General features: G+C 37.9%; 9 protein-coding genes across 9 annotated transcripts in view; 4 read left to right on the forward strand and 5 right to left on the reverse strand.

Moving 5' to 3' along the window:
* The first annotated feature begins 190 nt into the window (after nt 1-190).
* On the forward strand, nt 191-2,278 carry LOC9305430 (heptahelical transmembrane protein 2). Its single transcript, XM_021016461.1, has 4 exons — nt 191-631; nt 731-829; nt 944-1,022; nt 1,546-2,278. The coding sequence occupies exons 1-4, from the start codon at nt 399-401 to the stop codon at nt 2,215-2,217; spliced, it is 1,083 nt and encodes a 360-aa protein (XP_020872120.1). The 5' UTR covers nt 191-398; the 3' UTR covers nt 2,218-2,278.
* A 15-nt stretch (nt 2,279-2,293) lies between these two features.
* Nucleotides 2,294-2,954, reverse strand: LOC110226018. Its single transcript, XM_021016466.1, has 2 exons — nt 2,643-2,954; nt 2,294-2,561 (listed from the first exon to the last, which is right to left on the reverse strand). The coding sequence occupies exons 1-2, from the start codon at nt 2,858-2,860 to the stop codon at nt 2,429-2,431; spliced, it is 351 nt and encodes a 116-aa protein (XP_020872125.1). The 5' UTR covers nt 2,861-2,954; the 3' UTR covers nt 2,294-2,428.
* LOC9303399 (nuclear pore complex protein NUP43) lies at nt 2,948-5,231 on the forward strand. Its single transcript, XM_021016460.1, has 5 exons — nt 2,948-3,699; nt 3,973-4,042; nt 4,449-4,677; nt 4,774-4,847; nt 4,934-5,231. Exons 1-5 carry the CDS (start codon nt 3,038-3,040, stop codon nt 4,985-4,987), a joined length of 1,089 nt encoding a protein of 362 aa, XP_020872119.1. The 5' UTR covers nt 2,948-3,037; the 3' UTR covers nt 4,988-5,231.
* A 72-nt stretch (nt 5,232-5,303) lies between these two features.
* Nucleotides 5,304-7,547, forward strand: LOC110226015 (myosin-binding protein 3). The gene is made up of 3 exons (XM_021016458.1): nt 5,304-6,000; nt 6,129-7,212; nt 7,296-7,547. Exons 2-3 carry the CDS (start codon nt 6,133-6,135, stop codon nt 7,317-7,319), a joined length of 1,104 nt encoding a protein of 367 aa, XP_020872117.1. The 5' UTR covers nt 5,304-6,000; nt 6,129-6,132; the 3' UTR covers nt 7,320-7,547.
* A 241-nt stretch (nt 7,548-7,788) lies between these two features.
* Nucleotides 7,789-10,865, reverse strand: LOC9303400 (pentatricopeptide repeat-containing protein At4g30825, chloroplastic). The gene has a single exon (XM_002869313.2). The coding sequence runs from the start codon at nt 10,689-10,691 to the stop codon at nt 7,971-7,973; it is 2,721 nt and encodes a 906-aa protein (XP_002869359.1). The 5' UTR covers nt 10,692-10,865; the 3' UTR covers nt 7,789-7,970.
* A 105-nt stretch (nt 10,866-10,970) lies between these two features.
* On the reverse strand, nt 10,971-13,197 carry LOC9305431. The gene is made up of 7 exons (XM_021016463.1): nt 13,086-13,197; nt 12,926-12,995; nt 12,436-12,540; nt 11,970-12,043; nt 11,782-11,885; nt 11,472-11,537; nt 10,971-11,392 (listed from the first exon to the last, which is right to left on the reverse strand). The coding sequence occupies exons 3-7, from the start codon at nt 12,501-12,503 to the stop codon at nt 11,156-11,158; spliced, it is 549 nt and encodes a 182-aa protein (XP_020872122.1). The 5' UTR covers nt 12,504-12,540; nt 12,926-12,995; nt 13,086-13,197; the 3' UTR covers nt 10,971-11,155.
* Nucleotides 13,198-13,367: 170 nt separating this feature from the next.
* LOC9305432 (serine carboxypeptidase-like 29) lies at nt 13,368-16,436 on the reverse strand. Its single transcript, XM_021016457.1, has 10 exons — nt 15,848-16,436; nt 15,329-15,436; nt 15,145-15,240; nt 14,965-15,057; nt 14,799-14,884; nt 14,445-14,708; nt 14,235-14,368; nt 14,044-14,139; nt 13,841-13,946; nt 13,368-13,757 (listed from the first exon to the last, which is right to left on the reverse strand). The coding sequence occupies exons 1-10, from the start codon at nt 16,113-16,115 to the stop codon at nt 13,569-13,571; spliced, it is 1,440 nt and encodes a 479-aa protein (XP_020872116.1). The 5' UTR covers nt 16,116-16,436; the 3' UTR covers nt 13,368-13,568.
* A 581-nt stretch (nt 16,437-17,017) lies between these two features.
* LOC9305433 (40S ribosomal protein S11-2) lies at nt 17,018-18,414 on the reverse strand. Its single transcript, XM_021016464.1, has 6 exons — nt 18,315-18,414; nt 18,143-18,183; nt 17,964-18,064; nt 17,642-17,786; nt 17,456-17,545; nt 17,018-17,352 (listed from the first exon to the last, which is right to left on the reverse strand). The coding sequence occupies exons 1-6, from the start codon at nt 18,324-18,326 to the stop codon at nt 17,262-17,264; spliced, it is 480 nt and encodes a 159-aa protein (XP_020872123.1). The 5' UTR covers nt 18,327-18,414; the 3' UTR covers nt 17,018-17,261.
* A 3,468-nt stretch (nt 18,415-21,882) lies between these two features.
* The window catches only part of LOC9305434 (autophagy-related protein 11), a 5,408-nt gene continuing 2,453 nt past the window's right edge, over nt 21,883-24,837 (forward strand). The window contains 4 exon segments of the mRNA XM_021016803.1: nt 21,883-23,681; nt 23,833-24,703; nt 24,705-24,762; nt 24,765-24,831. Of these exon segments, the coding sequence (XP_020872462.1) occupies nt 22,738-23,681; nt 23,833-24,703; nt 24,705-24,762; nt 24,765-24,831 (1,940 nt within the window). The 5' untranslated portion in view covers nt 21,883-22,737.

A 24,837-nucleotide genomic window follows, 5' to 3' on the forward strand; every position in this document is an offset into this window, starting at 1 on the left:
AAAGAGACCACAAATTCTGCATTTCTCACCTTCCAACTGTAACTTTAATATTTGTTTCAAATTGACACGGCGGGTAAAAATAATCAGCTGTATCCTCCCTCACACTAAAGCGAAACTAACAAACCAATGGGAAAATAACACGTGTCGTAAAAGACCGGTCAAAGCCGCCACGTAGATAAAAAATCACGAAGCTTGCTCGGTTTTAAAATTCAAAGAGGTTTCTTCTCCGTATAAGTAGGCGACGAAGCGTACCACGAAGATCGGAAAAAAACAAATCAGATTCTGAAATATTGATAAAAAGAGAGAAATCGACGGTGGTGGTTGATTCGCCGGAGTTCAATTTCGTCGCTCGATTTCTCCTCCTTTTCCCCCGACGAGCTGCGAGAGGGAGGGGAATCATGCAGAAACGGAGAACGGTGAGGGAATCTCCGAAGATAAAGGTGAGAAATGGGAAGGTTTTGGATTCCGGCGAAAAAAAGAGATCTGAGAAGAGATTGATGAAGTTTGAGGAGTTACCTAGGTATTTGAAAGATAACGAGTTCATACACAATCATTATCGATGTGAGTGGTCAATCAAAGAAACTTTCCTCAGCGCTTTCTCATGGCACAATGAGACTCTCAACATCTGGACGTATGTTTGCGTTTTTTTTTTTGTGAATTCTTTTGGTTCATTTTGAAATTTGGGATTTGAATTTTGAAAATTTGTCCTCGGGGTTTTGAAATTTGGCAGGCATTTGTGTGGGTTTGCGATATTTGCTTGGATGATGGTTGTGAGTTCCCTGGAGACGACGGAGCTTGGCCTCACCGGCTTCGTTAGCCTTCTCTCCGGGTAAGAAATCTTGAGGTCAAAATCGTCATTTCGTTTTTGCTTGGTATTTTTCTGAGAAAGAAAATTAAACAATTTTTAATCTTTGTGGGCTTTGTGTGTGGGTCCTAATGACAGAACAACAATTCGCTGGCCTTGGCCGTCAATGGCGATGTCAAAAGATGTTTACTTCTCCAGCGATCAAACTCTGCATCACGTAAAGATTCTTCCTTTGATATTCTGTGTCATTGTTTATTCTAATTTTAAAGTAGTAGACATGCAACATAAGTGCTTTCCATTAACGAATGTCATTTTTGTTGTGTGCTCATATAAAATGCTGATTGCAATTTGTAGTAGTGCTAAATGGTAACTTTCACCCGCCATGTGATGTTTAGTTTGGATTTTTTTTTATCTTTCTGTTTTTTTAACTTTGGTTAATGGATACTTCAATTTCTGTAGACATGCTTTATGCCCCACCTACTTTGAAATCACGTGATTTTCTACGGAAATTAAGGAAGAAGTTTATGCCTGGATTTGTTTATTTTGGCATAAATCTTGCAACGTTCTTATAACCTGCCCCAACTATTTGATGTTTCTCTCACTTTAGTTTTCTGTAGATTTTCTTTGCGCTCACCTAACTTTCCAACTAACATGATTTTTTTCAACGGGTTTAAGAAAAAAAAGGCTGGTCTTTTGTCAAATAAAACTTATTATTTGTATTTGGTGGTGTCTACTTGCAGGATTTGAATGTGACACACACTCGCTCACTCCTGAATTCTCAAGGAGATGTTAACTACGAAGCCGTTCCTAAATGGCCATGGCTCGTGTTCTTATCCGGAGCAATGGGCTGCTTGATCTGCAGTTCCATGTCTCACCTCTTCGCCTGCCACTCTAGACGATTCAACCTCTTTTTCTGGCGTCTAGACTATGCCGGAATCTCCCTCATGATCGTCTGTTCATTCTTCGCACCTATCTACTACGCATTCTCCTGCCATACTTACTGGCGACTCTTCTACCTCTCGTCGATCTCAATCCTCGGTCTCCTCGCCATCTTCACTCTCCTCTCTCCATCACTTTCAGCTCCACGTTTCAGATCTTTCAGAGCAGCTCTTTTCCTAACAATGGGATTCTCTGGCGTAATACCGGCCTCACATGTGCTTTACCTTCATAAGGATCACCCAAACGTGCTTATCGCTCTCGTATATGAACTTGCCATGGCTGTGTTGTATGCAACAGGAGCAGCGTTTTATGTTACCCGCATACCTGAAAGATGGAAGCCTGGGGCTTTCGATATTGCAGGACATAGCCATCAGATATTCCATGTGTTTGTAGTCTTAGGAGCTCTTGCTCATAGTGTTGCCAGTCTTCTTATCATGGATTTTCGACGGGCTTCTCCTTCTTGTGCCTTTTAACTCATTGTAAAACATTTAGTGATACTTTCAATGTATCAATCAATGTATGTGTGTCCCCATAGAAGACGCAATGTACTATCCAAGTTACTCAAAAGTAAACAAAAACTCACTTTTCTCTTACAAGTATTATTGTTCAAGCTCCTAGATTACATAAGCAAATTCATGATACAAAGATCTATTTATCGAGTGTATAGAAAGAATCAAGGAACCTCTAATCAGTTGATTCATCGGAAAATGAAAGAGCAAGAAAGATACAGAGAGGAACAACAAGAAAAGCAGCAATCTTCAACAATTCCTCTGTTTCTTTGGAGATCACACTTATTCTTGACCAATCACCACTATACCTGAAGAGATTTAAAGAAAAACTATGATAAGAATTATATATACTCTGCAATTTTCGTGCTTTGAGTGTTAAAAAATCTTACCCAGCATCGATGAATCCCAAACCCAGAACAGCGATCGCAGATCGAGCGAGGATTGTGTTGGGGACTTTGATTAGCAAGACGGGTCGTTCTTCGTTTGATTTCTCTGAAAAGTCTTTCCTTTTCGACATTACCGTGAAGCCATTAGCAAAACTTCGGAGTTTGTTGTCGTTAGGACAGAATGAGATGAAGCTACTGTTACTGTGTTGTAAGGTCAGCATTTTCACTTTTCCCGGAATAAGATCATCAGACTCATGATGATAAGGCAATGTTGTTTTTGTGATAACAGCTAAAGAATGAGGGTACTTTGGTAATTTAACTTACATTTCTGAAGCTTCTAATTTTCCCACCATTGTTCTCTTTTAGCTCCGCTAAAACCCTAGAAAACCTCTGGAGCTATGGAGATGCTGCAGGATTCGTTCCAGGTCCATAGGATTCCACAATCGAAGTATGTGGATGGAGTTAGATGGCTTCCACAAGCTTCTGCTTTGAATCGTTTCTTCGCAACAGCGTTCTATGACCCGGATTGTGATTCTTCATCAATCGAGATCCAATCGCTCGACCCAAACCCTAAAGGGAATCAGAACACGAACCCGTTAATCGAGTCTTTATCTTCATGGACTACACCTTCTCGCGTTTCTTCACTGGAAGTCGCCGGAAACGGCGGTGGCGGCGGTTCATTCAAACCTATGGTGTCAGCAGCCACGTCTTCTGGTTCTCTTCACGTTCTGATGGTTGATTTGGTGGAAGGAGCTGCGATTGAGGAGGTTTACGTGGCGGAAGGGGAGAGGTTTCATGTGGGACGCGTGGAGGGTGTGGATTGGAGGGAGGGAGGAGAATGTGTGACTGTTGGTGAAGATGGGAGAGTGAATGTAGTGAAGATTGTGAATGGTGAAGGTTTAAGATATAGGAAGGTCTTTGATGGGAATGGATTGGTGGCTTATAGAGCTGTGAAATGGGCGTCTCCGACTGAGTTTGTTACTGGAGGATATGGTTTTGGTTTGCAATTGTGGGATCAGAGGAAGTCTGGTGAAGCTGCCTCACAGCTCAAAGGGAATTGGTGAGTTCTGAGCTCTGTTTAAGGGTTTGTTTAGTAGTTGAATAAATGCTTGGTCAATTTGGTATTGAATTCTTGGCATGTTTGCTCTTCAATGATGTGGAATTTGAAAGTTTGTTTGTTTGAGTTTAGAACTTAGAAAACACACTCTTATAATTTGATTTTGTGAGCTGCCTAGCAAGGAAAACTAAGAATGGGAAATATGAATCCTTTGCTTTAATGGTTTTTTAAAAAAATGCATTTCCTGTGTTTCATTATTTGATGGTAATATTGCAGGTTTCAAGGAAAAACTTCTGCTATTGTCCACTCTATTGACATTCATCCATCTCGGAAGCACACTTGCATTGTGAGTATTTTTTTTCTGGCATGTGTTAGAAGTCTGATTTAAGCTCTCATCTGTTTGAAGTTGACCAACCTCTTCATTATAAATTGATGAATATGAGAATTTCTAGCGTGAACCTCAATTTTTGCCAAATATTGGGTATTCATATTGCCATATTACTAATGTCGGGAACAATTTTACATGTCTTTCTTCTGAGATGAAAGTGAATTATTTTGTTTTGGTGTTAGAATAATAAGCCACTTTGTGACAGGCAGATATCTTCTTGATACCTTAAAATTAGTCCTTCACTATTTTCACGAACATTTACTTATTGCTCACATCACAAACAAAAGTTCAGTGTAGCTGTTAGTATCCCCACAAGTTATAAGCATTATTTGATAACTTCATCTTGATGCTGTTGTGTGTTTAGGCGGGAGGTTCTTCAGGTACTGTATTTGCTTGGGATCTTCGATGGCCGCAGCAGCCCATCGTTCTTTCTGGTGTTGGAGCAAGTGAGAATATAAACAATCCTCTGTCTGAAAGTGAAGTGTGGGAGGTTCAATATGACTCGTACACAAAATCCAACAACATCTCTTCATCAAGAATTCTCCCTGTTATGACCTGCTCTGAAGATGGAATCCTTGGTGTCATTGAACAAGGTCCGTAGGCCTTTTCACCACCTTTTTTCTTCTTTCCTGTATGCTTTACCAAACTGATGTTTCCTCTTTCTTTTTTGTCCTGGCTATGTTGCTCAGGGGAAGAACCAATCGAGCTTCTGGCCGAACCTTGTGCCATTAACAGTTTTGACATCGACAGACAAAATCCACAGGTGAAAACATCATCTAACCCTCTTTCAACCTACTAGTTTACTTCGATCAAGTGTGTTTTCTCAAGCTGATACATTGTATTCTACAGGATGTGATCTGTAGCTTAGAGTGGGAATCAATTGCAGTCTTCTCGAGGCCGTAGTAAAGTATAACAATGCACGATACAATATGTTTTGGGTTTCTTCTGTGAGCAACAATGAAGAAATTGAGGAAGGTGGTGATAGATGATGAGAGACAAGTGTAAGGAAGAGGATGATGGCATCGAAAGTTGAATGTGTTTATAAGTTTCATTATAACACAAGATCTTAATAACGATCTGCTGAAACAGAGTTTTGTATTCATCTTAAAGTTAGTGTGATCTTGAAAATTTGATATTCTCGCTTCAATTTTACTTCTGAATCTCTGTCGCTGTAGTGTATATACCGAGTTAAACCTCAAACCCGACTATGACACGTGGCAGAAAAGAAGTCGGCCATAGTAGGACCCACCGGAGCTAATACTTGGCCCTGTAATGAGCCGTTGAAAATCCTGAATCTCTCTCTTTTTGTTTTCTTTTTCAATTCTTTAAGAGGTTAGAATTTGGCAACAAGAACTTTTCAAACCACAAAACAAAGAGAAGTAAGACATGTCCCACGCAACAAAAATTAATGGTCTCACTAAGCTTTAATCATTCAAAGATTATTTCACCAAATATGTTCCAGCTCTTTTCTTAAGATATTCCAGAATATCATCATTATTTTACTTGATTTTTTACTGTTTTTGATAAAAGACCCTTTCTTTTTCATTTTTGTTTTCCCTGTAGGAATTTTGTTCATGAGAATTTCTCATTCGAACTCTCAAATTGATTCTTCTTTATGCTGAGAAAAGTTGAACAACTTTGTCCTGTTTATGATCTGAGATGTTTTGTAGTTTTGTCTACTTTGATTTTGGCACATAATCATAATGGTTTTGGTCCGGCGTGCCTTTTGTGATTTGATTATATTCCCTTTTTGGATAATTTCCTCTTTGATTATCTAATTTTTTTTTTTGTTAATTCATCAGAAAATGTTCATCATCTCTTCTATCTGAAGCATTTCCTCTGTTGAAGAGATTAAATTAGTCCTCATACCAAAATCTGCAAGTTCATTAATCAATTCCTCTTCTGCAACTCTCCTGGTACAATGATATTCTTTTTTTTCTTATCAAGATTCTGCTTCATCTTTTGATTTGTTTCTTGTTTTATATGAAGTAACAATTACAGATCATTATGTATCTATAAATCTGTCTTCCATTTGTGTTTGCAGAGACATGGTTGAACGAAGCCGCAGCTTCAAACTACCCGGAGCTGAGACAATTGATCTAAGAATCGCTCTTTATGAGCGCAAAGAAGTAATTGAGAGGCTCCAAGATGAGTTGAATGCAGAGAGAGAAGCATCTGAAACGTCAGCGAACGAGGCCATGTCAATGATTCTTAGGCTGCAAGGAGAGAAAGCTGAGCTAGCAATGGAAGCTGGTCAGTACAAGAGAATGGTTGAAGAGCAAATGTCTCACGCTGAAATGTCCTTTGCGCTTTTGGAGGATGTGATTTACCAGAAAGAGATTGAAGTCACTGCTCTTGCTTATCAAGTGGAAGTTTATAGAAGCCAGCTTTTGAGCTTGGGGTTTAGTGATTTGAATAGCTTAGATGTTAAGCTTCAAGAGAATGATGATCATGATGATGAGAATATTATGAAGATGAATGATTTGTCATTGAGTGATAGATCTCAAACACCCTCTCCTGAATTGGTTACAGATTTTTCGATTCCCGATGAGAAGGAAGTTATTGAGCAGAGCTTGGAATCACAGAAGAGTTCCTTAGATGTGTATTGGGAGCAGATCAAGAAACTGAATGAGCAAGTGAAAGAGCTTACAGGCTTTAGAGATTCGATGCGAGATCTGCACACGACTTCAGTGTCTGAATCTTGTTTAAACAAGGGAGAAGAAGATTATGCAAGCTCATCAAACTTTCAAGAAGATACACAAGAAAGAAAAAAGGAAGCAAAGGGTTTATGTAAGACTGATGACACAATGGTGATAAAGGTCTCAAAGCAGACGAAGTTAGAGAAGAAGTCATCTAAACAGACAAGAGAAAGAAGCGGCAAGAGAAACCGTGCAGAGTATCAAGCTGAATTGCAACGGTTGAGACAGAGAGTAGAGCGGCTTGAGCGAGGAAAAACTAACACAGAGCCTGAAACTAGTGGAGCGATTAAGCAAGAAGAGATAATAAGTCTACTGAAGGAAGTGAAGGAGGAGCAAAGTTTTGTGCAATCATCTGAAGTAAAGAAGAGCTTGAATACAATGGAGAATTTACAACCTTGGGTCGACCCAACCATTATTTCTGTTCAAGAGGTATTCATTCGGATTTTTGACTGGTAAAATTTAGTTAGTGTTTGATTACAACTAACAAATATTTGGCATGTTTATTGAAACAGGCAATGCTTTACTTCTGGCTATGAGACAAAGAAAAAAAGGTACAGGGCAAAGTTTTGGTTTGATTTGAGTGTATATCATTGTGTTCTGTTTTTGTTTGCCTAAAGTAGAAATCTGTAAATCTTTGTATAAAGCCTCACAATTGTAGATTGTCTTATGAGTGACAATTAGCAAAAACATCATCTTGTGGATTACTTGTTTGTGTGTGTATATCTATTGAAGAGAAATACAAAAGACTCACAGTTGATCAGACTGTTTTCTTGGTCAACAAGTTATAAAGACGAGAACTAAAGGTTGATTTGGAATGCAAGTAATCTATTCTTCCGTTGGGGATGAACTACAGTCCATCTTTTATTCCTAATAGAAGAAACCTAAGAACACATTACATGATTGCGCTGGTTCTAACCAAAACATTGATGGCTCTCTTTAAACAAGGTAAATATATCTATAACCACCGTAAGCCTGGACATAACCTTTCTTTGAAGAACAAAAAAGAGCAAGGAACTTTACTTTCTGAAAGATAGAAAGAGACTAGAAGAATCTTGCATTGAGACTTATACATTAACATTTTTGTCACTGTTCATATATTCACGCATGCCTCATTTGGATTCTTATCAAAAGAAGCAGCCATTATAGACAGAAAAAAAAAAAAAAACAGAAAAGAAAATCAAGCTATTCTATATACCCATTTGTTTCATCCACAAAGACCATTTAATAGCCTCAAGAAATTCATCATTCTTGCGCAAAGCTGTGACCAAATTGGTGTAAGTTACTTTATCAGGTGTTATGTTCTTTCCTCTCATCTCCTTCACCAACCCAACAGCTTCTTCAACCATTCCACCTATACCATACGCCTTTATCAGCGTGTTATAGCTACACAAGTCAGGACCAAGTCCCGACTCTTTCAATTCTTTCAGAACACCAGCAACTTCATCGATCCATCCTTGCTCACCATAAATATTGATCATGATGTTATATGTATAATGATCCGGTCCACTAGTAGACTTCTTCATTCTCTTCAAGATGCTTCTGAATTTCTCCATCTGTTTATCTTTCCCATATGCATCCAACAAAGTATTATAAGCTTCAAGTGACACAGAAAACCCGTCAAATTGCATATTCTTAATCGCTGATGACATGTTTGTAAAGTCCTTGTTCTTTCCATAGGCAGCTATAATGGTGTTGTAAGATATTACATCCACAACTCCGTGTCTTTTCGCCAACAAGAAAAGCTCGTTAACCTTTTTGAAGAGCTTCGCTTTACCATAAACATCAAGGAGGACATTGAATGTGACTGTATTAGGAGTGAATCCATATCGAATCATTTCCTCAAAAGTTCTTGAGAGTTCATCAAGCGGAAGAGCACGCGCACAACAGTTTATAACACAATTGTACATCTCCTGATCCCAATGGATCCCGCTCTTTTGAATCCTGTAGTACAAATGCTGGAGTTTATCCTGAAGGTCACACTTCTGATATATCCGAAGCATATCGCGAAACAAGTACACATCCGGAACAATGTCTTTCTGCTCATCCATGATTTCTAGGACAGAACAGGCTTCTTCCAAGGATCCGGCTTTCACGTACATCCGCACCACGATGCTGAATCCAATCCTGTCCAACACAACTCCAGAAGATTTCAAATTTAAATAAAGCTTCTCCGCTTCACCAAATTCACCCATCACAGTATAAATGTCAATCATTGTGGACGTAATGTGCAGATTTATCTCTTCATCTGATTCCATTGTATGGTTGTATAATTTCACAGCATCAGTAAGTTGACCAGATTCTTTGCAAGAGCAAATCAACAGATGATACAAGTGGGACTCAAATGCTGAGTCTCTCCACTTTTTTTCTCGCAACAACGCCAAGCAATCATCAACCATACCATGTTTGATATATGCCATCACTAGAATCGAGAAAGAAGTCTGGTTTAAACGGATATGATTATGAAAAGAACCTTTGAGAAGATAAGGCACCACATCAATCTTCCCCACCTTCTCATAAGCCTGCAGAATGATGCCAAGGATCGAGGGGTATTGGCATCCGATACTAGTCATATCTTCGATCGTCTTAATAGCACCATCTCTGTCTCCATATTTAGCTTGCAAATTGATTAAAGTAAAAAGATTGGATGAATTGGGTTTATATCCACACCGCTTCAGCTCTTGATAGTAATGGTTTGCCTCCTCGTAATTGTCAGCGCGGCCCCAACCTTCAATCATTGACCTGTAACTTGTTTCATCTGGTTCCAGCCCAATATCAGAGAGGCGGTGGAATAAACTCTTTGCAGCCTCCATTTTAGAAACCTTACCATAACCAGTTATCAAAGTATTGTATGCAATAATATTCGGAGCAAAACCCGCAGCTTCCATAGAGATTAATACAGATTCAGCTTGCTCCATTTTGCCTTGCTGACTATAAGCATTAAGCATCACTAACCAATTCTCTAACTTCAGCCTCACTCTATCTTGTTTCATCAAGTTTATAACTTCCTCTGCTTTCTCATATAATCTCAAGCGTGTGTAAATCGTTATCATTGAGGAGTAAGCAGATTCACACACAATCTCGAATTTTCTCATATGAGAAAATGCGAATTCCGCTTCATCAACATTCCAGTTCTTCTGGTAAAGACCCATGAGCATACCTATTGTAGCCACATTTGGTCGAACACCGAGCTCCAACATCATCTGAAACCACTTTGAAGCTAATTTCACATTCCCCTTTTTAGTACAAGCGTATATAACCGTGTTGAAGACCTGAAAACTCTGCTGAAAGCCCTGAAATCCACACAACTCTTCGATCAGATCCTCTGCTCGGTTCCATTCTTCCCTCCTTCCTAAAACTCTAAGAATCAAACTGTAAGCACCAAAGTTACCTTCCAATTTTCCTTTACATCTCATCCAATCAAAGAACTTGATGGCATTAGTGTCACTGCAACTCTCAAGCCGTTTCAATATAGCATTGTAATGCTCTAAACTCAAACCAGGTTTAATAGCAGAGTAATTAACATCCATTTCCCCATTGTTCACAAACAAATTCTCAAGCTCAAGATCATTGCTTTCTCTTCGGAAACTGAACTTTCGAGCCACATCTTTCTTTGTCCCTCTCTGATTACCACTCGTGACCGTATTACTACCTTTCAGTTTAGAATTCGAGCTTCTCTCCACATTAACGGAATCAGAATCAATAGCATTCTCGGCCTCCTTTGCTTCAATATCGAGACGAGATACTCGAATTTTCTTGACCCTAATCAGAGAACCGATTCTAGTGGCGGGAACACTAGTGCTAACTGAAAAAATTGGAACTTGATCAGGAAACTGAAATGGGTTCGCAGAAAAGTGAAACCTTTTTGAGTCGAATGGGTCCAATGGAATGGACAATCTTAAGGAACCCATCAGCAGTCGCTACCAGCACATCTGTATACAACAAATGAATTCAAAATCAACTGGTGAAGATTCAAACTTGACGATTAAGTGGAAGATGAGAGGGATAATGAGAGGATAGAAGAAGAGCTTCTCGCTGCAGCAAGATAGCTTCTTTCTTTCTGGGATTGCTCGACTATTCTTAGTAAACCGGAAATCAAATCATATTCATTGTTGAACCAGCTTTTGGTCGGACCAGCTAAAAAAAAAAATTCCACTTTTATTAGAGTATAGTCTCAAGAAGAAATGGTGTTGGAGAAATCTGTGTGATTGAGTCTTGTCAACTATACAAACAGAGACCATAAATAAGAGTAACAGACAAAGAACTTGAGACAACAATGGAAACTCTAATTACTTCCATACTCGAAGCCAAACAACCAATTAAGACCTCCTCGTCACTGTTTTAAAAGGATAAAACTAATATCTCTCAAGAGGAATCAAACCCAAATGCTGGCAAATGCTTCTTCCAAAGCCCTCCTCTTACTTATCTCTAAGGAAAATCCTCCAGCCCATGGAGCTCTCTCTGCTTTGAGGAGCCTCTTCTTCGCTTCTTCTTCCATAGAGTATTGTCGACGCTCTGCTCCTCCTACTATAGGTACCGGTTGTGGGCCCATTCCCGTTGGTCGTGGAGCCTGACCGTATGCAGTTCCAGCAGTAACACCATGGTTTGACGACTACAATGCATAAACAAGCAAAAAGATTTGTCAGGAGTCTCCATCTTCTTGCTGATATGAAAATCAAAACCCAATTTACCGTGTCAGCATCTGTCTGTGGGGGTTGGGCCTTGCAAGCTGCCAATGCTGCAGTCAATTCTTCAGCCTGTTGGAGCAAATTGCAGAGTTAGGCTGTAGTTGTAGAATAGAGAATGAAACAAAGACTATTTCTATTTGTGCAGCTTTTCTTGAGGTCTGATAAGTTCATAATGTCAAAACGCATTGTATTCGGAAATCAAGATGACACAGTGAAATGAAATCTAATCAAACATGCTTTCAATCTTCTTTTCTTTTCCTCTACTCATTCATCTAACCAAGATAAGAAAAAGTAAGGCTATCGTAGGCACTACCTTGCGAGCTCGATTAATCATGATCTGTTCAGCATTCTCCTGAGAATATCTCTTAATCTTCTCCTCAATCGCCTCAGCATTGATTCCATCTATCAAGTCGAATACTGGTGGAACAGAAGATATATATATATATACATTGGTCTTGACTCGCAAGAATAAAGAAAATAAGGAGCACAAGTGAAACTAACCCATGCACTCCACTTCTTCCAAGTAGTCATTGTAGTCTTTAAGTGATGGAAAATCCTCTTCCCGTCTATTGTATCTGCATCACCAGAAAGAATAAAACATGATACTCAAGAGGCTGTACATACTCTGCTTCTACAGAATGACAAAACTGATACCTAATTCTAATTCTCAACTGTTCAAAAATGTGACTAAAGATCTCCATTTTTATGCTAAGATATACTAGGAAACAATAGAGCCTGTCATTCCTGTCATAGATTGGTGGAATTGCTTCATCAAGTGTATGCAGTGTACAAAATATTTTCTGTATTACCTTAAGTTTCTAAAGAATGTGAAATTTTTGCACTACACATGCTAACAGTCTATACTGATCAATACGCAGTAGATTCATCAAGGGGATGACTAATATCACACCAGTTGCACAGGCAAGCATGATATGCAACGAGAGAAAAAGACCAGAACGAAGAATACATCTCAGAGATCCTCCTTCTAACATGTATTTCCTTGTTGTGATGAGTAGAATTAGACACCATCACCATGGTTGCTGCTGCCTGGGCTTCTTGTCCTGTCCTCTACCTACAAGGTTTTAGACATGAGTTCCACAAATCTAAACAGAACCGAAAGTTTCAAAATACCATTTCCATCACGCAATCTGCGGATTTTTCAAGAATATCTGAGGAACTAAGAAGCAAGCATAAAGCAGAAAATGTTATTTTGTTAAGCCTAAAATGTATATCTAGATTGATGTGTTAGGATATGAATTCGGTGCTCAGAGAACAGTTCCGAACATAATCGACAGAGAAGCACAATGTTAAGCAAGCCAGAACAGAAAGTTGCAACTACGCCTACAACACAATCTAAGGAAAGTGAAACCCTATCGATCAGAGCTATACATAGGCGTACTTTAATTCAACTATTCAATAGAATGCTACAGACCGGAGAGAAGAAAACTGCAACTCACCGGCAGAAATAAGAAGGTGAGGAGGGACGAGGGAGGAAGACACTTAGAAATCTCAACTTAGGAGCCAAACCTGAAAGACCCAAACGTCCGAATCCTCTTCAATCAAATCGTCGTAGATCTCATCGTCAGCAAAAATCAATGTTGAAAACGAAACCTTTACCTCAGAAATTGCAGATTCCGACCAATTCAGAAATAGCAAACATGATGAAGTTCAGACAATTCACTTCCACAATAAAACTGGTTTCTGAAACCCCTAATTCTTTTTAAATATGGGCTTAGGTCTCGTGGGCCAAGTTAAGCCACGATTCTATATAATTTCGTTTAGACCCCAATAGTAGTCTAAATTCTGTTCTCTACCCCAATATTATATTCGTTATCAGACTCATACCTAGTCCTACACATCACATGATTCACTTTCTTATTATGTTGTTCAAGGATCGTATGGTAGAAACTTATTTAATTAGATTCCAAACATCAAATGTTTCACCAAACAAAGAAACAACCAGAAGAAGAAGAAGAAGCAGCGCACGATTCACTTTAAACACAGATTTATTATTCTCTTTCTCTCTTCTTCTTACAGTGCCCTCTGTGGAAAGTTTTTGATTGAGAATCCAAATTACATATTACATCAAATCAGAACTCATTATGAGTCACTAACGAGTTCAGACATGTCGCGGCTGATGTTTTTCTCAGGTGTGGACAATGGAGTTCCAGATATAAATGCCTTGAAGAGTGCAAAAGCTTGCTTTGGTCTGTGCAAAGGAACTTCATGGCCTGCACCTCTCACCGTCACAAAGTTCAGACCAGCATACTGCTGACTCCAGCCTCCCACCTGTTTCAAATCATGACCGTTTAAAAGGTTTTCATTTAACATAAGAAAAGGATTCTCATTTTCTCAGTTGAGTTTGTTTTTACCTGTCCATCTAAGTACCAAGGACCATAGACACTCAAAGGACGAAGGTTTAGTGCATCGATACTGTACCGGGTTGATGTGACTGGTACAACAGCATCTGCGTCCCCACTGTTACCAAAGAACAAAACTTTCTAATTCACCAAAAAAACTTGAAGAAAAGATATGGCTTAAGTGTTTTCGGGTGGATATAAATAGCAATAGAGACCTGAAAACCCAGATACGAAGCCCAGCAGCTATAAGCTCGTGGTAAATGTTTAGAACCGAGGAAGGAGAGTCATTCCAGTGTTCATTCACGACATCACTGCAAAACCACATCTGTCCGGATCAGAATTGTTACAAAACTGCAAGCTTTTCTAGTCTCATTTCCTCCTATATCGAGTTCTAAAGTAAATTTACCTGCAAGTATCCCATTTGGATGGTGCAAGTCCTGCTGGGACGTGGAGGGCTTTTTGAACCTCTGGAAGATTAAAATAAACTGTAGTGTGTTTCTCCGTACAAGGATCATACTGTTCGCTCACGCGGCTAGTCATCTAAGCAAAGCAAACAGAGAATTTAAGGACACTAAAGAGTGTAACATTGAAAAAAAGAATATTTAAGGCCACTTACTGGTCTTTTCTTTAGCAACATATTTGACTGGGAAGCATTTGCAACACAGGCTGGGGTGAAGACACTATATTGGTCTATGTTACCGATTTCTTTGTCCGCTATCTCCAAAATCTTATTACACGGTTTGGAGGAGTGAATAAACGATTCAAAACCACATTGGAGTTGCAGTAAGCTGTATGTTTGGTCAGAGATAAAACCCAACGACCAAATATATTGGAAAAGACCAAGCCTGTCATGGAAATCGTCCATCAGCCCATTTCCTACCTGCATCCACACATTCATCAAAATTGTTTTAGAGTTTTATAACCTTTTAGAAAATGAATCATACAGGGATCGATAAGAGGACAGGCTCACCATGTAACCCTTCAGATTAATACTATTTTTGTCAGAACCTTGGTTATGTTTTACAATGGCTTCACTCAGCTGAGGAATGTAATGTCCTAAAACAAACCAGAAGAAACACATAAGGATTTATGGACCAAATGAAATGACTAAAAAATGAGATGAGCTTTTAATTTACCTGCATAGCTCTCCCCTACTATATAAAAGTCCCTTCCTTTGTACTCCGGAAACCGCTCAACCCATTTCAGCAGAAATTTCAGTGAGTCTTCGGCTGTGAATTTCATAACACTGCAACTTTAAATCCACCCACCAACATGAGGATCTAAAAATCTACGAACATAAACAGCTAAATCATTACCAGTTCTTTTATCACCATTGGTCTTCAAATCAGAAGAGGTGTTTGAGTAAGAATAACCAACTCCAACAGGTGCATCAAGGAACAAAATATTTGCAGCTGCAAACAAAAATGTTGCACAAAAGTTTTAAGCTTTTTTGAATCATAGCTCTCTCGCCAACATACACAGCACATATTATTTCATTACCTTGGTTCCAAGAATATTGATTAAGGTAAAGAGTCTTCCCATCTGCCTTAATGTGAAATGGCCCTATCTCTTCTGCTTCACCAAATGCAACAGATGAACATCCTGGTCCTATAGAGAGAAAAAGTAAAAAACTCACTCCATCTTAGACGCAGACTAATCCATACCACATTGCTATGGAGATCCATTAATACTTTAGATAGTAAGAAAAGAATTGAATAAATCCTAGAAAAGATTCCATTTTAGGAATCAAGTAAAAAAACCACGTTTATCAATGCTAAAAGCAACAACAAAATCAGAAACAAGCAATAGGTAATCAAATCCAAGCTAAAGTAATCAACCAGACAATCCTCAGAAGTAAAATTCAAGATCCATATCATATGACAGTAGCTCATAGTGTTCGAAACAGAGTATATGAGTTAAATCCATTGAGGCACTATTAATTAAGCTGAAAATGAGAGGACTTTCGAATGAAATTACAAAATGGAGAAATCTTAGGGATTGAAATTTTGTCTAACAAACCTCCATTGAGCCAGAGAACAAGAGGCTTAGACTTAGCATCTTCGACGGCTTCAAAGAGCCAGTAAAAGAGAGCTCTTCCCAATTTCTCATTAGTAGTAACAAACCCAGAGTAGTGAGCAAAACTAACATTGAAATTCTGACCAGGCAATTTCGAGACCTTGTCCTGTTCTTTCTGAGACAAGCCAGCTTCACACAAATGGGCTGTCGCCAAAAAAGCGATAGCGATGAGAGCGTTGACGAGACAACAAGACCCTCTGGTTTTAGCCATTGATTGTTGTTGCTATGTTGACTAACTTCAAAGTACAATGAAGAAGATCCTTTAAGCATTTAAAGATTAGAATGAGCATGTGCGTGATGACGTCACAAACTAATCAACGAACCCAAAAGATTCGGACTTTCTTTTTATTTCACTCATCGTGCGTGGTCCTCAACTAACAACATGCCTCTTCTCAATGCGGTTGGTCGAACCGTGACACACCTCAAGATCGTGTTTGGTTAGATTTCTGTTTGATGCAAAATCCAAACACAGGTTTCAATGATTACGAACACCTTATCTAAAACTTTGGTATTGGTGTGTGTGTTTGTTTGTCAATCGCTGTCTTTGGTAACGCAAACGCGTATAAACGCGGCCCTGCGTTTGGAGATGGTTGCGTGTGAGTGGTAGAAACTGTATGCAAATGTGAAACAGAAGCAAAATGTGAAACAGAAGCAAGTGCCAGGTTTCACGTGTTTTCGAGAATTGAGCTGTTGTTGTTACCAAGCAACATCACATTTTCTCAACGGATATTATTATTTAGTTTACCAGAAAAGTAATGTATACCATGTGAAATACGGGGTCATATTTTTTTAATTAGTATACATGAGGAACCTTTCGTGTCGTTTTAATTTGACTAATTTTTTGCCTTGATTTAAGCACTTCTCTCTGATTGTGAAGATGACTTAATAAAGCTTGAGGGGTGGTCCAACGTGATCGGAGCTTTTACATAAAAGTATGGCGTCAAATGAGGCTGCACGTTCATAGCATTCCCTCGAGTTATGCAATTTCTGTTTTGTTTTTCTCTTAATTATCATTTTCAGAAATTAGTAATATAATGGAACATTAGAGCAAGAAATATCAAGATAGCAAAAGCCTAATCCCACTTTTCATCGAAACCAACTCTACTCCAAACATTTTCAAGAAAAATTATCACCACTAATAGACTTATCTTGATACTTGAATCACTTCCTCTTTAATACATGAATTGTCCTACTATAAAAAAAAGACGAGGCTTTTGAGACACACTTGCAACTAACACTAAATGAAACAGAGAAAATCCGGTTTCCTTTGATCAAATAAAGCAAGTCATAACTCTAGTAGAAAAATTCTAAGCCCTTAGAATAGCTAGCACCTTTTTCCAACAGATCTGAATCTCATTTACATTCCAGTGAATGCTTTCTTCCCAATAGAAGAGCTTCCAGCCGGAATGACCTTCAAGACGTTGAACCTCACCGTCTTTGACAGTGGCCTGAATCATTAACTTGATAAGTTTAGAAACTTGCGTGATAAATAAGGATGGAATCAAAGTTCAGGCATTAGCGAAACCAAGTATAGATATTACTGCCCCTAACCTGCATTGCCCAATGGTCACATGATCTCCTTCTTTGACACGGAAGCACGGGGAAACATGAGCAGGAATGTTTGAGTGTCTTTTCTCATATCTGGGAACAGTCCACAATGGTAAGATTAAGCATTAGCTGGAGAGTTTCAAATAAGCTGAGATAATTTGAACACAACAACAAGATGGATCCTTTTACCTTTGATACTTCTTCACAAAGTGAAGATAGTCCCTACGAACAATGATCGTCCTCTGCATCTTTGCACTGTGACAAGTGCCTGCCAAGATGCGGCCTCTGATTGAAACCGTACCAGTAAAGGGACATTTCTTGTCAACGTATGCTCCTGCAAATAAAACCAAGAAACACATAGATATGTCAAACAATTTAGCCCCTAAATTTGGGAAAATTTCACTAACCCAAGTCTTAGATCAATGGGACTAGTTCTCTAAAGAATCCAACTTTTTAAAAAATGAATCTCCTTCTAGACATGGTTATAGCAAAATTCACATAAAAATAGTACCTTCAATAGCCTCTCTAGGAGTTTTGAAACCAAGGCCAATGTTCTTCCAGAAACGATTACCTCCTTTACCAGGCCTCTTTTCCTTACCAGATTTCTTTGAGCTGATAAAAACATTTGAATCATAAGCATAAGAAGTGACAAAATACACAGCAATTAAATTTGTGAGATGTGACATTTACCTTAAGAAAACTTTTGGTTGCTTAAGAAACGCCTTCTCCGTCTGCAAACACACCAATCCAACATTAAAACCCGAACTCAAAGGAATCAGAAAACGAGAATCTAACAAAGGATAATTAGCAATCCCCAATTGTAACATATATAGTACTAAAGACAATGTATGTGGATCGAAACCTGCTCCGCCATGGCTAAATTGCGGACACCCTAAACCTTGAAATCTCCTGACGCACGCTTCACGGCTTTGTTAGCATATCCATATATATATATATATATGGGCTCTACTTGTTTTGGGCTTCTTAAATAAGGACTTCAAATTCCCTTGGCATGTGTATTAAAAAAAGGAAATATTAACAACATTGCGCAATCCGGTTGAACCGATACGAACCAAACCAAAACAGTGTCAGAAAGCTGACCCAAAGATAAAATAAATCATTTTGGTTTCTAACCAAACTGGACCGGTGAATATATAGTATACTGTATATCTATGAATGCGAATCGAAATGCTTGATTTAAATTTAATTGGTTTTCTAGTCCCCTTAAAGGATCATTTGGCATATATAGTGACTTTATCCACTTAGAAAATCAAGGCACTTCAACTTAATCGAAAAATATATTACTAGTGTGTGTTAAACACATATCATTGATGGGCACGTAAAACAAATTCAAAAAATGGTACCTTTATGTGATGACAGGACATTTATTTTATAGCTAAGCTAGTAGGTCCAACATGATGGAGCTTTTATACTTTACCACATATTCAACCACTTATTGGCAAACACTAGGACAGTACTCTCAGAGTTAGATAATGTGAACAAATTCTTAATTTTCTGAAACCATTAATCATCAAAATTCAGAGAAAAGGAAAGGATTTCGTTATCAACTGAGAGATCATGATTAAAAAAGTATAATCCACAAAGTAATATATATGACGTTTTGACACTATTACAATGAAAAGGAGACTTAAAGATGGGTTGTCATCAGTTGTTACAAACAAAGTATATACTCAAAGTTAAGCAAGAATTATTCATCCATTTATCGCATGTAAGAGTGAGTTTCATAGGATAATATATTGTCTGAAAGTAAAGTCGGATACCAAGTCGTTGAAAGTTAAATCTCAAGCCTTCGAGCCAGCCCCGGCTCAGATGGGTAGGGCGGAAGTGCGACGGCCCGGGGCTTTTTTTATATAAAAAAATTTTACATATAAAAAGGCCCAAATATTTTTTTAAAATATTATTAATATGAGAATTATATTTTAAGAGGCCTAATTATTTATAAGAAAATATATAAAAAGGCCCAAAATTTTTAAAATAACAATTTTTACTATAAAAACTCCGCAAAATTTTTAAAAATTAAGTAAATTTTCTCTTTATATATAATAATAGGCCAAAAAAAATTTTTTTGTCCTAAGGCTCTCAAATATATTGAGCCGGGGCTGCTTCGAGCTGCCTAGAGGCTAGCACGGATAAGTGTGGATTTCGTTTCCATCAATTGCTTAGTTGCGTATTTCGTACATGCATGCGAACCTACTCGTAATAATCAACGTTAACGTTCTTATTAGTGCCTTACTGGCACATGATTTATGTTTCTTTTTTTTTGTTTCTTGAATTAATTATGAACTTTCTTGGTGATCTGAGTTTAATTATATATTCCTTCCTTCCTATAAACTAGTAATCGAGGCAAGATTATAAGAGTGAACAAACATTTTTTTGTAAGGCAGAAGATTCTAATCATTTATTTAGAGCACTAGTCAATTAAATTACAGATAGAAATTGTATGAATAATATTAGTTTATTTATGATAGTTTTAAGATATAATTAAATATTCCATGAAACACTTAAAGCCTTATAGATAAGACAAAGACACCTTTACAAATTCCACTGAATATATAGTTGAAATCAAATTAATGTATTAAACTCTTGACTATTATCATTATTGTTATTGTTATATATCAAATACCTAATATCATTGATATATTTTGACATATATTAAAATCACAAGTACTATATATATATATAATATAAAGTGTGAAGAGTTTGTGGAATCCATGTTCTCCTTTGGGTGGGGTTACGAGAGGGCTATGTTTGATTCCGGATCCAAAGCTAAAAGTTGTCAAAAACGAATCTCACGAGATTCTCTTTAAGTCATGTCAATATAATCATATATTAGTATGTTTGTTTCATGTGGCAGCACATCTTGTTTCCGATTGTTCTTCAGATCCTATATATATAGCTACATACTAACCATCCTAAATTTTGGCGCATGCATCTTTGGTTATACTTTTACTTTGCTATTTGTTTATAAATCTTCAAATTTTCTTAGAAAAAACATGAAAAAGATTGACTAACCATTGCTTTAGGAGATGTGGGTTGTAACCTTAAGTGAGGCCTTGAGGACCATTTACAAGTATTATAACCCGAATAGATGACCATTTTTCTATATCTAAGAATTACATATTTGGCATATACAGAAGATTACAGATTTGCAGAATTCCCATGTGGAAGCTCAACCAATCTGATGTTACGTAGCCTTTGGAATTATGTGAAGTGTTACCTTTTTGTCCACATATATTCATATATACAATTACAATCAAAATGTGGTCTTCTTGTATCTTACTGGCGTCGTAGATAACTCTAACACATCTATAGAGCAACATTGTGAATCTATAGTATATTCATTTTGAATCTCGAAAATATAAAATTAAAGCAAAAGACAGTTATTCTTACAAAAACAAAGGGTCCTAATCGTAGTATATTCAGAAGAATACACAGAATATATATATATATATATATATATATATATATATATATATATCTAAATGTATTTGGGTGGAATTAGAAAACATAACTAAGAAAGAGATTAAAAAAAATAATTCAATTTAGTATCTTTCTTCTATTTAGTAACAATTAAATCCAAACTCACTTTTTATCTAAAAGATTTTCCTTATAAAATGCAACCATTTTACGGCAAAAATTGTGTAGAAACATTGAAATATCACTTTCGGAAGATCATTTTCAATGTCAAGTTGTTTGCATACTTAATTTAATCATTTCTTCCAATAATAATGGACCGCCTATGGCCTATAAACATTTTGTGTGTGTGTGTATGTGGTCCAATCCACATCACATGCCAATCAAGCTTATCATTTGATAGGAAATGCTGAATTTACTTTATATACACATGTTTCCACCAGTTTATACATATTATTATCATATCATACGTTATCTGGAACAATGAATACTGACTTCAGTTATATGGCCACAATGGTTCAAATCTAGGAAATAACAAGATTAATAGTTATGTTGGTGTTGGAGGTTGGTTATAAGTTTTGGTATCAAAAGAAATGAAAGTAACTTGTTGGCTCTATCATTTTATTGTAATGAACTTTTTTTTTTGTGTATTCAAGGAGTTTGTGTATATGGCCAAAAAAGATAAATTTGTGTTTCTTTTATGTTGGTATTTTTGTGTGTTCTTTAAGTCTTGTTTTTGTTTATTGCTTGTTGATTTTTTTTTCCTTCTAAATATCAATTTCGTATGTGATTTTATGTTTGGGATTCATGTTGTTGATACCGTTAGCTCAAAGTAAGTAAACCGAACCAAATGTAACACGGTTGATTAGATTCTAAATCTGGTAGGGATAAATTAACCATTTACAAAACTATTGGGGTGAAACCGAAATACTTATAGAATTACTGTGCCCCATAAAAATAAATTACCTTTTATAAAAAAGCAGGCTTTTTATCTTGTCTTGTCTTCAACAGAGGGAGAAGAGCGAAAGGGTTCTTCGACTCTGGTGTTTGCGTGAGAGAGTAAACTTACATCAGAAGCTTCTTCGTAACTTTCCATTAATGAAAAGGTCAAAAATTTATTAGAAAAAAAAAAAGAAAATTCGTTGTAGAAGCGAAGTGGAAGAGGAAGAAGAAGAAGAAGAAGAAAATTGAGAATATTAATTGTTTAAGTATAGTGGTGAAAGAGGTTTTCGTGAAGAGAAGTTTGATCCTTTTTGTTGCGGCTTCGGATAAAAATTCTTCGACTTTGACACTCGTCTCTTCACGCAATCGCGTTACTTTGTCGTATCACGTCTGCTTTTGCGTCTTCTAGGGTTAGCTTAATTTTGTTTGTTCCTTTTAAATAGAAAAGAAAAAGAAAAAGAGAGGATAAATTCTTCTGGGTACGACGAAGGCGAAAGAAGGGGGATATTGATTTGGTAGAATATTTGATTTGGTGAATTTCGCTTAAATTTCGTGGTGGGTACTTTGGGATAACATTAGCTAACGCTGGATTCTGAATTTGTGTGTATCCTGGTCGTGATCAGGTCTTGACACTTGGGGTTTAAAGGTCTTTTGTGAAACATATCAAAAGCTCGGAGATTCGACGAGGGTTTTTGGTGAATCTGGATTTTGGTCAAGGATCGAGGATATAGAAAAGCTCTGCTCTTTTACAGATTCGTGGTTGGATTTTGTGTTGGAGGGCTTTTGATTTTGGCAGCCTTTACCTATTTTCGTTCCTAATTTTGATTAGGTGAGTCACCTTTCTTAATTTGGCTGTGGGCTAAGGGGATTCTGCGGTTGAGGAGTTTTGGGTCCTTTGGGTGGGTACGATGAGCGGAAGCTTCACTGAGAGTTTCGCCGATGATGGCAAGCTTCTTCTTTGTGTGGCTGAGAATGGCCACTCGTTTGAATTTCAATGCAGCGAGACTACTTCAGTTGAATCTGTGATGCGTTTCGTTGAATCTGTTTCTGGTATTGGCTTATCTGATCAGCTTCTTCTCTCGCTTGATATGAAGCTTGAGCCACAAAAGCTGCTTTCTGCTTTTGGACTTCCTGCAAGTGACAGGGAAGTCTTTATTTTCAACAAGGCTATGCTGCAAAGTAACTCTCACCCGCCATCACCGGAAGATGTAGATTTACAAGACGTTGCTGACGCTTTACCACCTGCTTCATTACATGAACATCATCCCTTGGATGATGCATCCGATCCAGCTTTAAAGGCTTTACCTTTGTATGAAAGGCAATTTCGTTACCATTTCCATAAAGGCCGCACCATCTACAATTGTACGGTTGTGAAGCATGAGAACTGCGAGAGGTTGACGAGAGAGCAAAAGGTACAACAGCGGGCTGTTGAAGTTGCTACGCGGAATCTGGAACAGTATTACAGGGTGATCTATCAGAACTTTCTTGAATTTATGAAGCGTTATAAGCATCAACACCGCCTCCACTCTGATTTGCTGATGAATTTCGGAAGGGATATTGAGAAATTGAGGTCAGCCAAGATTCACCCTTATCTTCAAACTGATTCAAGGAAATGCTTATTGGACTTTGTCAAGGAAGATAACCTAAAAAAGGCTGTGGAGAATTGTGCAAGCTCTCACAGGCAATTTGAGAATAAGATTGCACAGTTCCAGCAGATGTTTGTCGAGGTCAAGCGCAAGGTAGAAGAGTTGTTTGCCTGCAGAGCTTCCTTATCAATGAAGAACTTAGAAGTGACTGTTAAGGATCACGAACGGTTCATTGATGAGGAAAAGAGCATAATGCAGTCTCTCAGGTTTGTTCATTTCGTTAGCTGGGAACACCTTTTCATTTGTCTCTGTTTGATATTTAATGTTGTTTAGCGGTCAATTCAATTGATGAAATTTTTACTTCTTACACAATGAAAATTTCTGTTATCTGACGGTGTTTTATAAATCTTGAAACAGCAAAGATGTCAATACGGTTAAGAAACTTGTGGATGATTGCATGTCTAGCCAATTGTCCTCATCTCTTCGTCCCCACGATGCTGTTTCAGCCCTGGGTCCTATGTACGAAGTGCATGACAAGAATCACCTTCCCAAAATGCAAGCTTGCTATAACTCGATTTCAGAATTGCTGGATTTCTGCAAGAGCAAGAAGAATGAGATGAACAACTTTGTGCACAGTTACATGCAAAAGATAACATACGTCACATATATCATCAAAGATGCTAAGTTACAGTTTCCCGTTTTTAGAGAGGCAATGGTTCGCCAGGATGACTTATTTGCAGACTTGAAGTTAGTCCGTGGTGTTGGCCCCGCTTATAGGGCCTGTCTTGCAGAGGTGGTGAGAAGAAAAGCCTCTATGAAGCTTTACATGGGCATGGCTGGGCAATTGGCAGAGAAGCTTGCTATGAAGAGGGAAACAGAGGTCAGGAAACGTGAGGAGTTTCTTAAAACACATGGTCCCTTCGTACCTCGAGACGTGTTGGCTTCAATGGGTTTATATGATACTCCCACTCAGTGTGATGTCAATGTTGCTCCGTATGATACTAGTCTGCTCAATATTGAAATCGCAGACGTTGATCGATATGCTCCTGAGTTTCTAGTTGGGTTACATTCGAAGGTTGCATCCTCAAGGAGTTCACTGACCATATCTAGTGATAGCTCGCTCTCCGCTGAGCCTGAGGAGATAGGTATAGACACTTTTGACAAAGACAATTTTGATGATATCCTAGCAGCCTCTGAATTAATAGAGATAGCTGGAACCAGCAAGATGGAAGTTGAGAATGCAAAACTAAAAGCTGACCTTGCTTCTGCAATCTCTCGGATCTGTTCCCCTAGGCCCACAATTTGTATATGAGGTACTGGATGAAAGTGAAGTAGCAAATGTGTTGAATATGCTGCTGAGAAGACAGCAGAGGCATTGCAAGCCAAAGATGAGTACGAGCTACATCTTCTACTTATGCTCAA

This window comes from Arabidopsis lyrata, assembly GCF_000004255.2.
Source record: "Arabidopsis lyrata subsp. lyrata unplaced genomic scaffold ARALYscaffold_7, whole genome shotgun sequence".
In the NCBI taxonomy this organism is placed as follows: domain Eukaryota; kingdom Viridiplantae; phylum Streptophyta; class Magnoliopsida; order Brassicales; family Brassicaceae; genus Arabidopsis; species Arabidopsis lyrata.

Bases quoted from the DNA above. Each gene is read 5' to 3' on its own strand.
- LOC110226018 (XM_021016466.1), bottom strand. From the start codon at position 2,860: ATGCTGACCTTACAACACAGTAACAGTAGCTTCATCTCATTCTGTCCT. The intron at 2,562-2,642 runs GTAAGATTTTTT...AAATCTCTTCAG, and splicing joins TTGGGATTCATCGATGCTGG to GTATAGTGGTGATTGGTCAA.
- LOC110226015 (XM_021016458.1), top strand. From the start codon at position 6,133: ATGGTTGAACGAAGCCGCAGCTTCAAACTACCCGGAGCTGAGACAATT. The intron at 7,213-7,295 runs GTATTCATTCGG...TTATTGAAACAG, and splicing joins CCATTATTTCTGTTCAAGAG to GCAATGCTTTACTTCTGGCT.
- LOC9305432 (XM_021016457.1), bottom strand. From the start codon at position 16,115: ATGGCTAAAACCAGAGGGTCTTGTTGTCTCGTCAACGCTCTCATCGCT. The intron at 14,709-14,798 runs GTGAGCCTGTCC...GTGTGGATGCAG, and splicing joins TTAATCTGAAGGGTTACATG to GTAGGAAATGGGCTGATGGA. The intron at 14,140-14,234 runs GTAAATTTACTT...GTGGTTTTGCAG, and splicing joins TCCAAATGGGATACTTGCAG to TGATGTCGTGAATGAACACT.
- LOC9305430 (XM_021016461.1), top strand. From the start codon at position 399: ATGCAGAAACGGAGAACGGTGAGGGAATCTCCGAAGATAAAGGTGAGA. The intron at 632-730 runs GTATGTTTGCGT...GAAATTTGGCAG, and splicing joins GAGACTCTCAACATCTGGAC to GCATTTGTGTGGGTTTGCGA. The intron at 830-943 runs GTAAGAAATCTT...TCCTAATGACAG, and splicing joins TTCGTTAGCCTTCTCTCCGG to AACAACAATTCGCTGGCCTT.
- LOC9303400 (XM_002869313.2), bottom strand. From the start codon at position 10,691: ATGGGTTCCTTAAGATTGTCCATTCCATTGGACCCATTCGACTCAAAA.
- LOC9303399 (XM_021016460.1), top strand. From the start codon at position 3,038: ATGGAGATGCTGCAGGATTCGTTCCAGGTCCATAGGATTCCACAATCG. The intron at 4,043-4,448 runs GTGAGTATTTTT...TTGTGTGTTTAG, and splicing joins CTCGGAAGCACACTTGCATT to GCGGGAGGTTCTTCAGGTAC. The intron at 4,678-4,773 runs GTCCGTAGGCCT...TATGTTGCTCAG, and splicing joins CCTTGGTGTCATTGAACAAG to GGGAAGAACCAATCGAGCTT.
- LOC9305433 (XM_021016464.1), bottom strand. The intron at 18,065-18,142 runs GTAAATGTCACA...TGTTTTTATCAG, and splicing joins CAACCAAAAGTTTTCTTAAG to CTCAAAGAAATCTGGTAAGG. The intron at 17,353-17,455 runs GTTAGGGGCAGT...TTAATGATTCAG, and splicing joins GTGACCATTGGGCAATGCAG to GCCACTGTCAAAGACGGTGA.
- LOC9305431 (XM_021016463.1), bottom strand. From the start codon at position 12,503: ATGGTGATGGTGTCTAATTCTACTCATCACAACAAGGAAATACATGTT. The intron at 11,538-11,781 runs GTAGTGCCTACG...TTGCTCCAACAG, and splicing joins TGATTAATCGAGCTCGCAAG to GCTGAAGAATTGACTGCAGC. The intron at 11,393-11,471 runs GTAAATTGGGTT...TATGCATTGTAG, and splicing joins CACAGACAGATGCTGACACG to TCGTCAAACCATGGTGTTAC.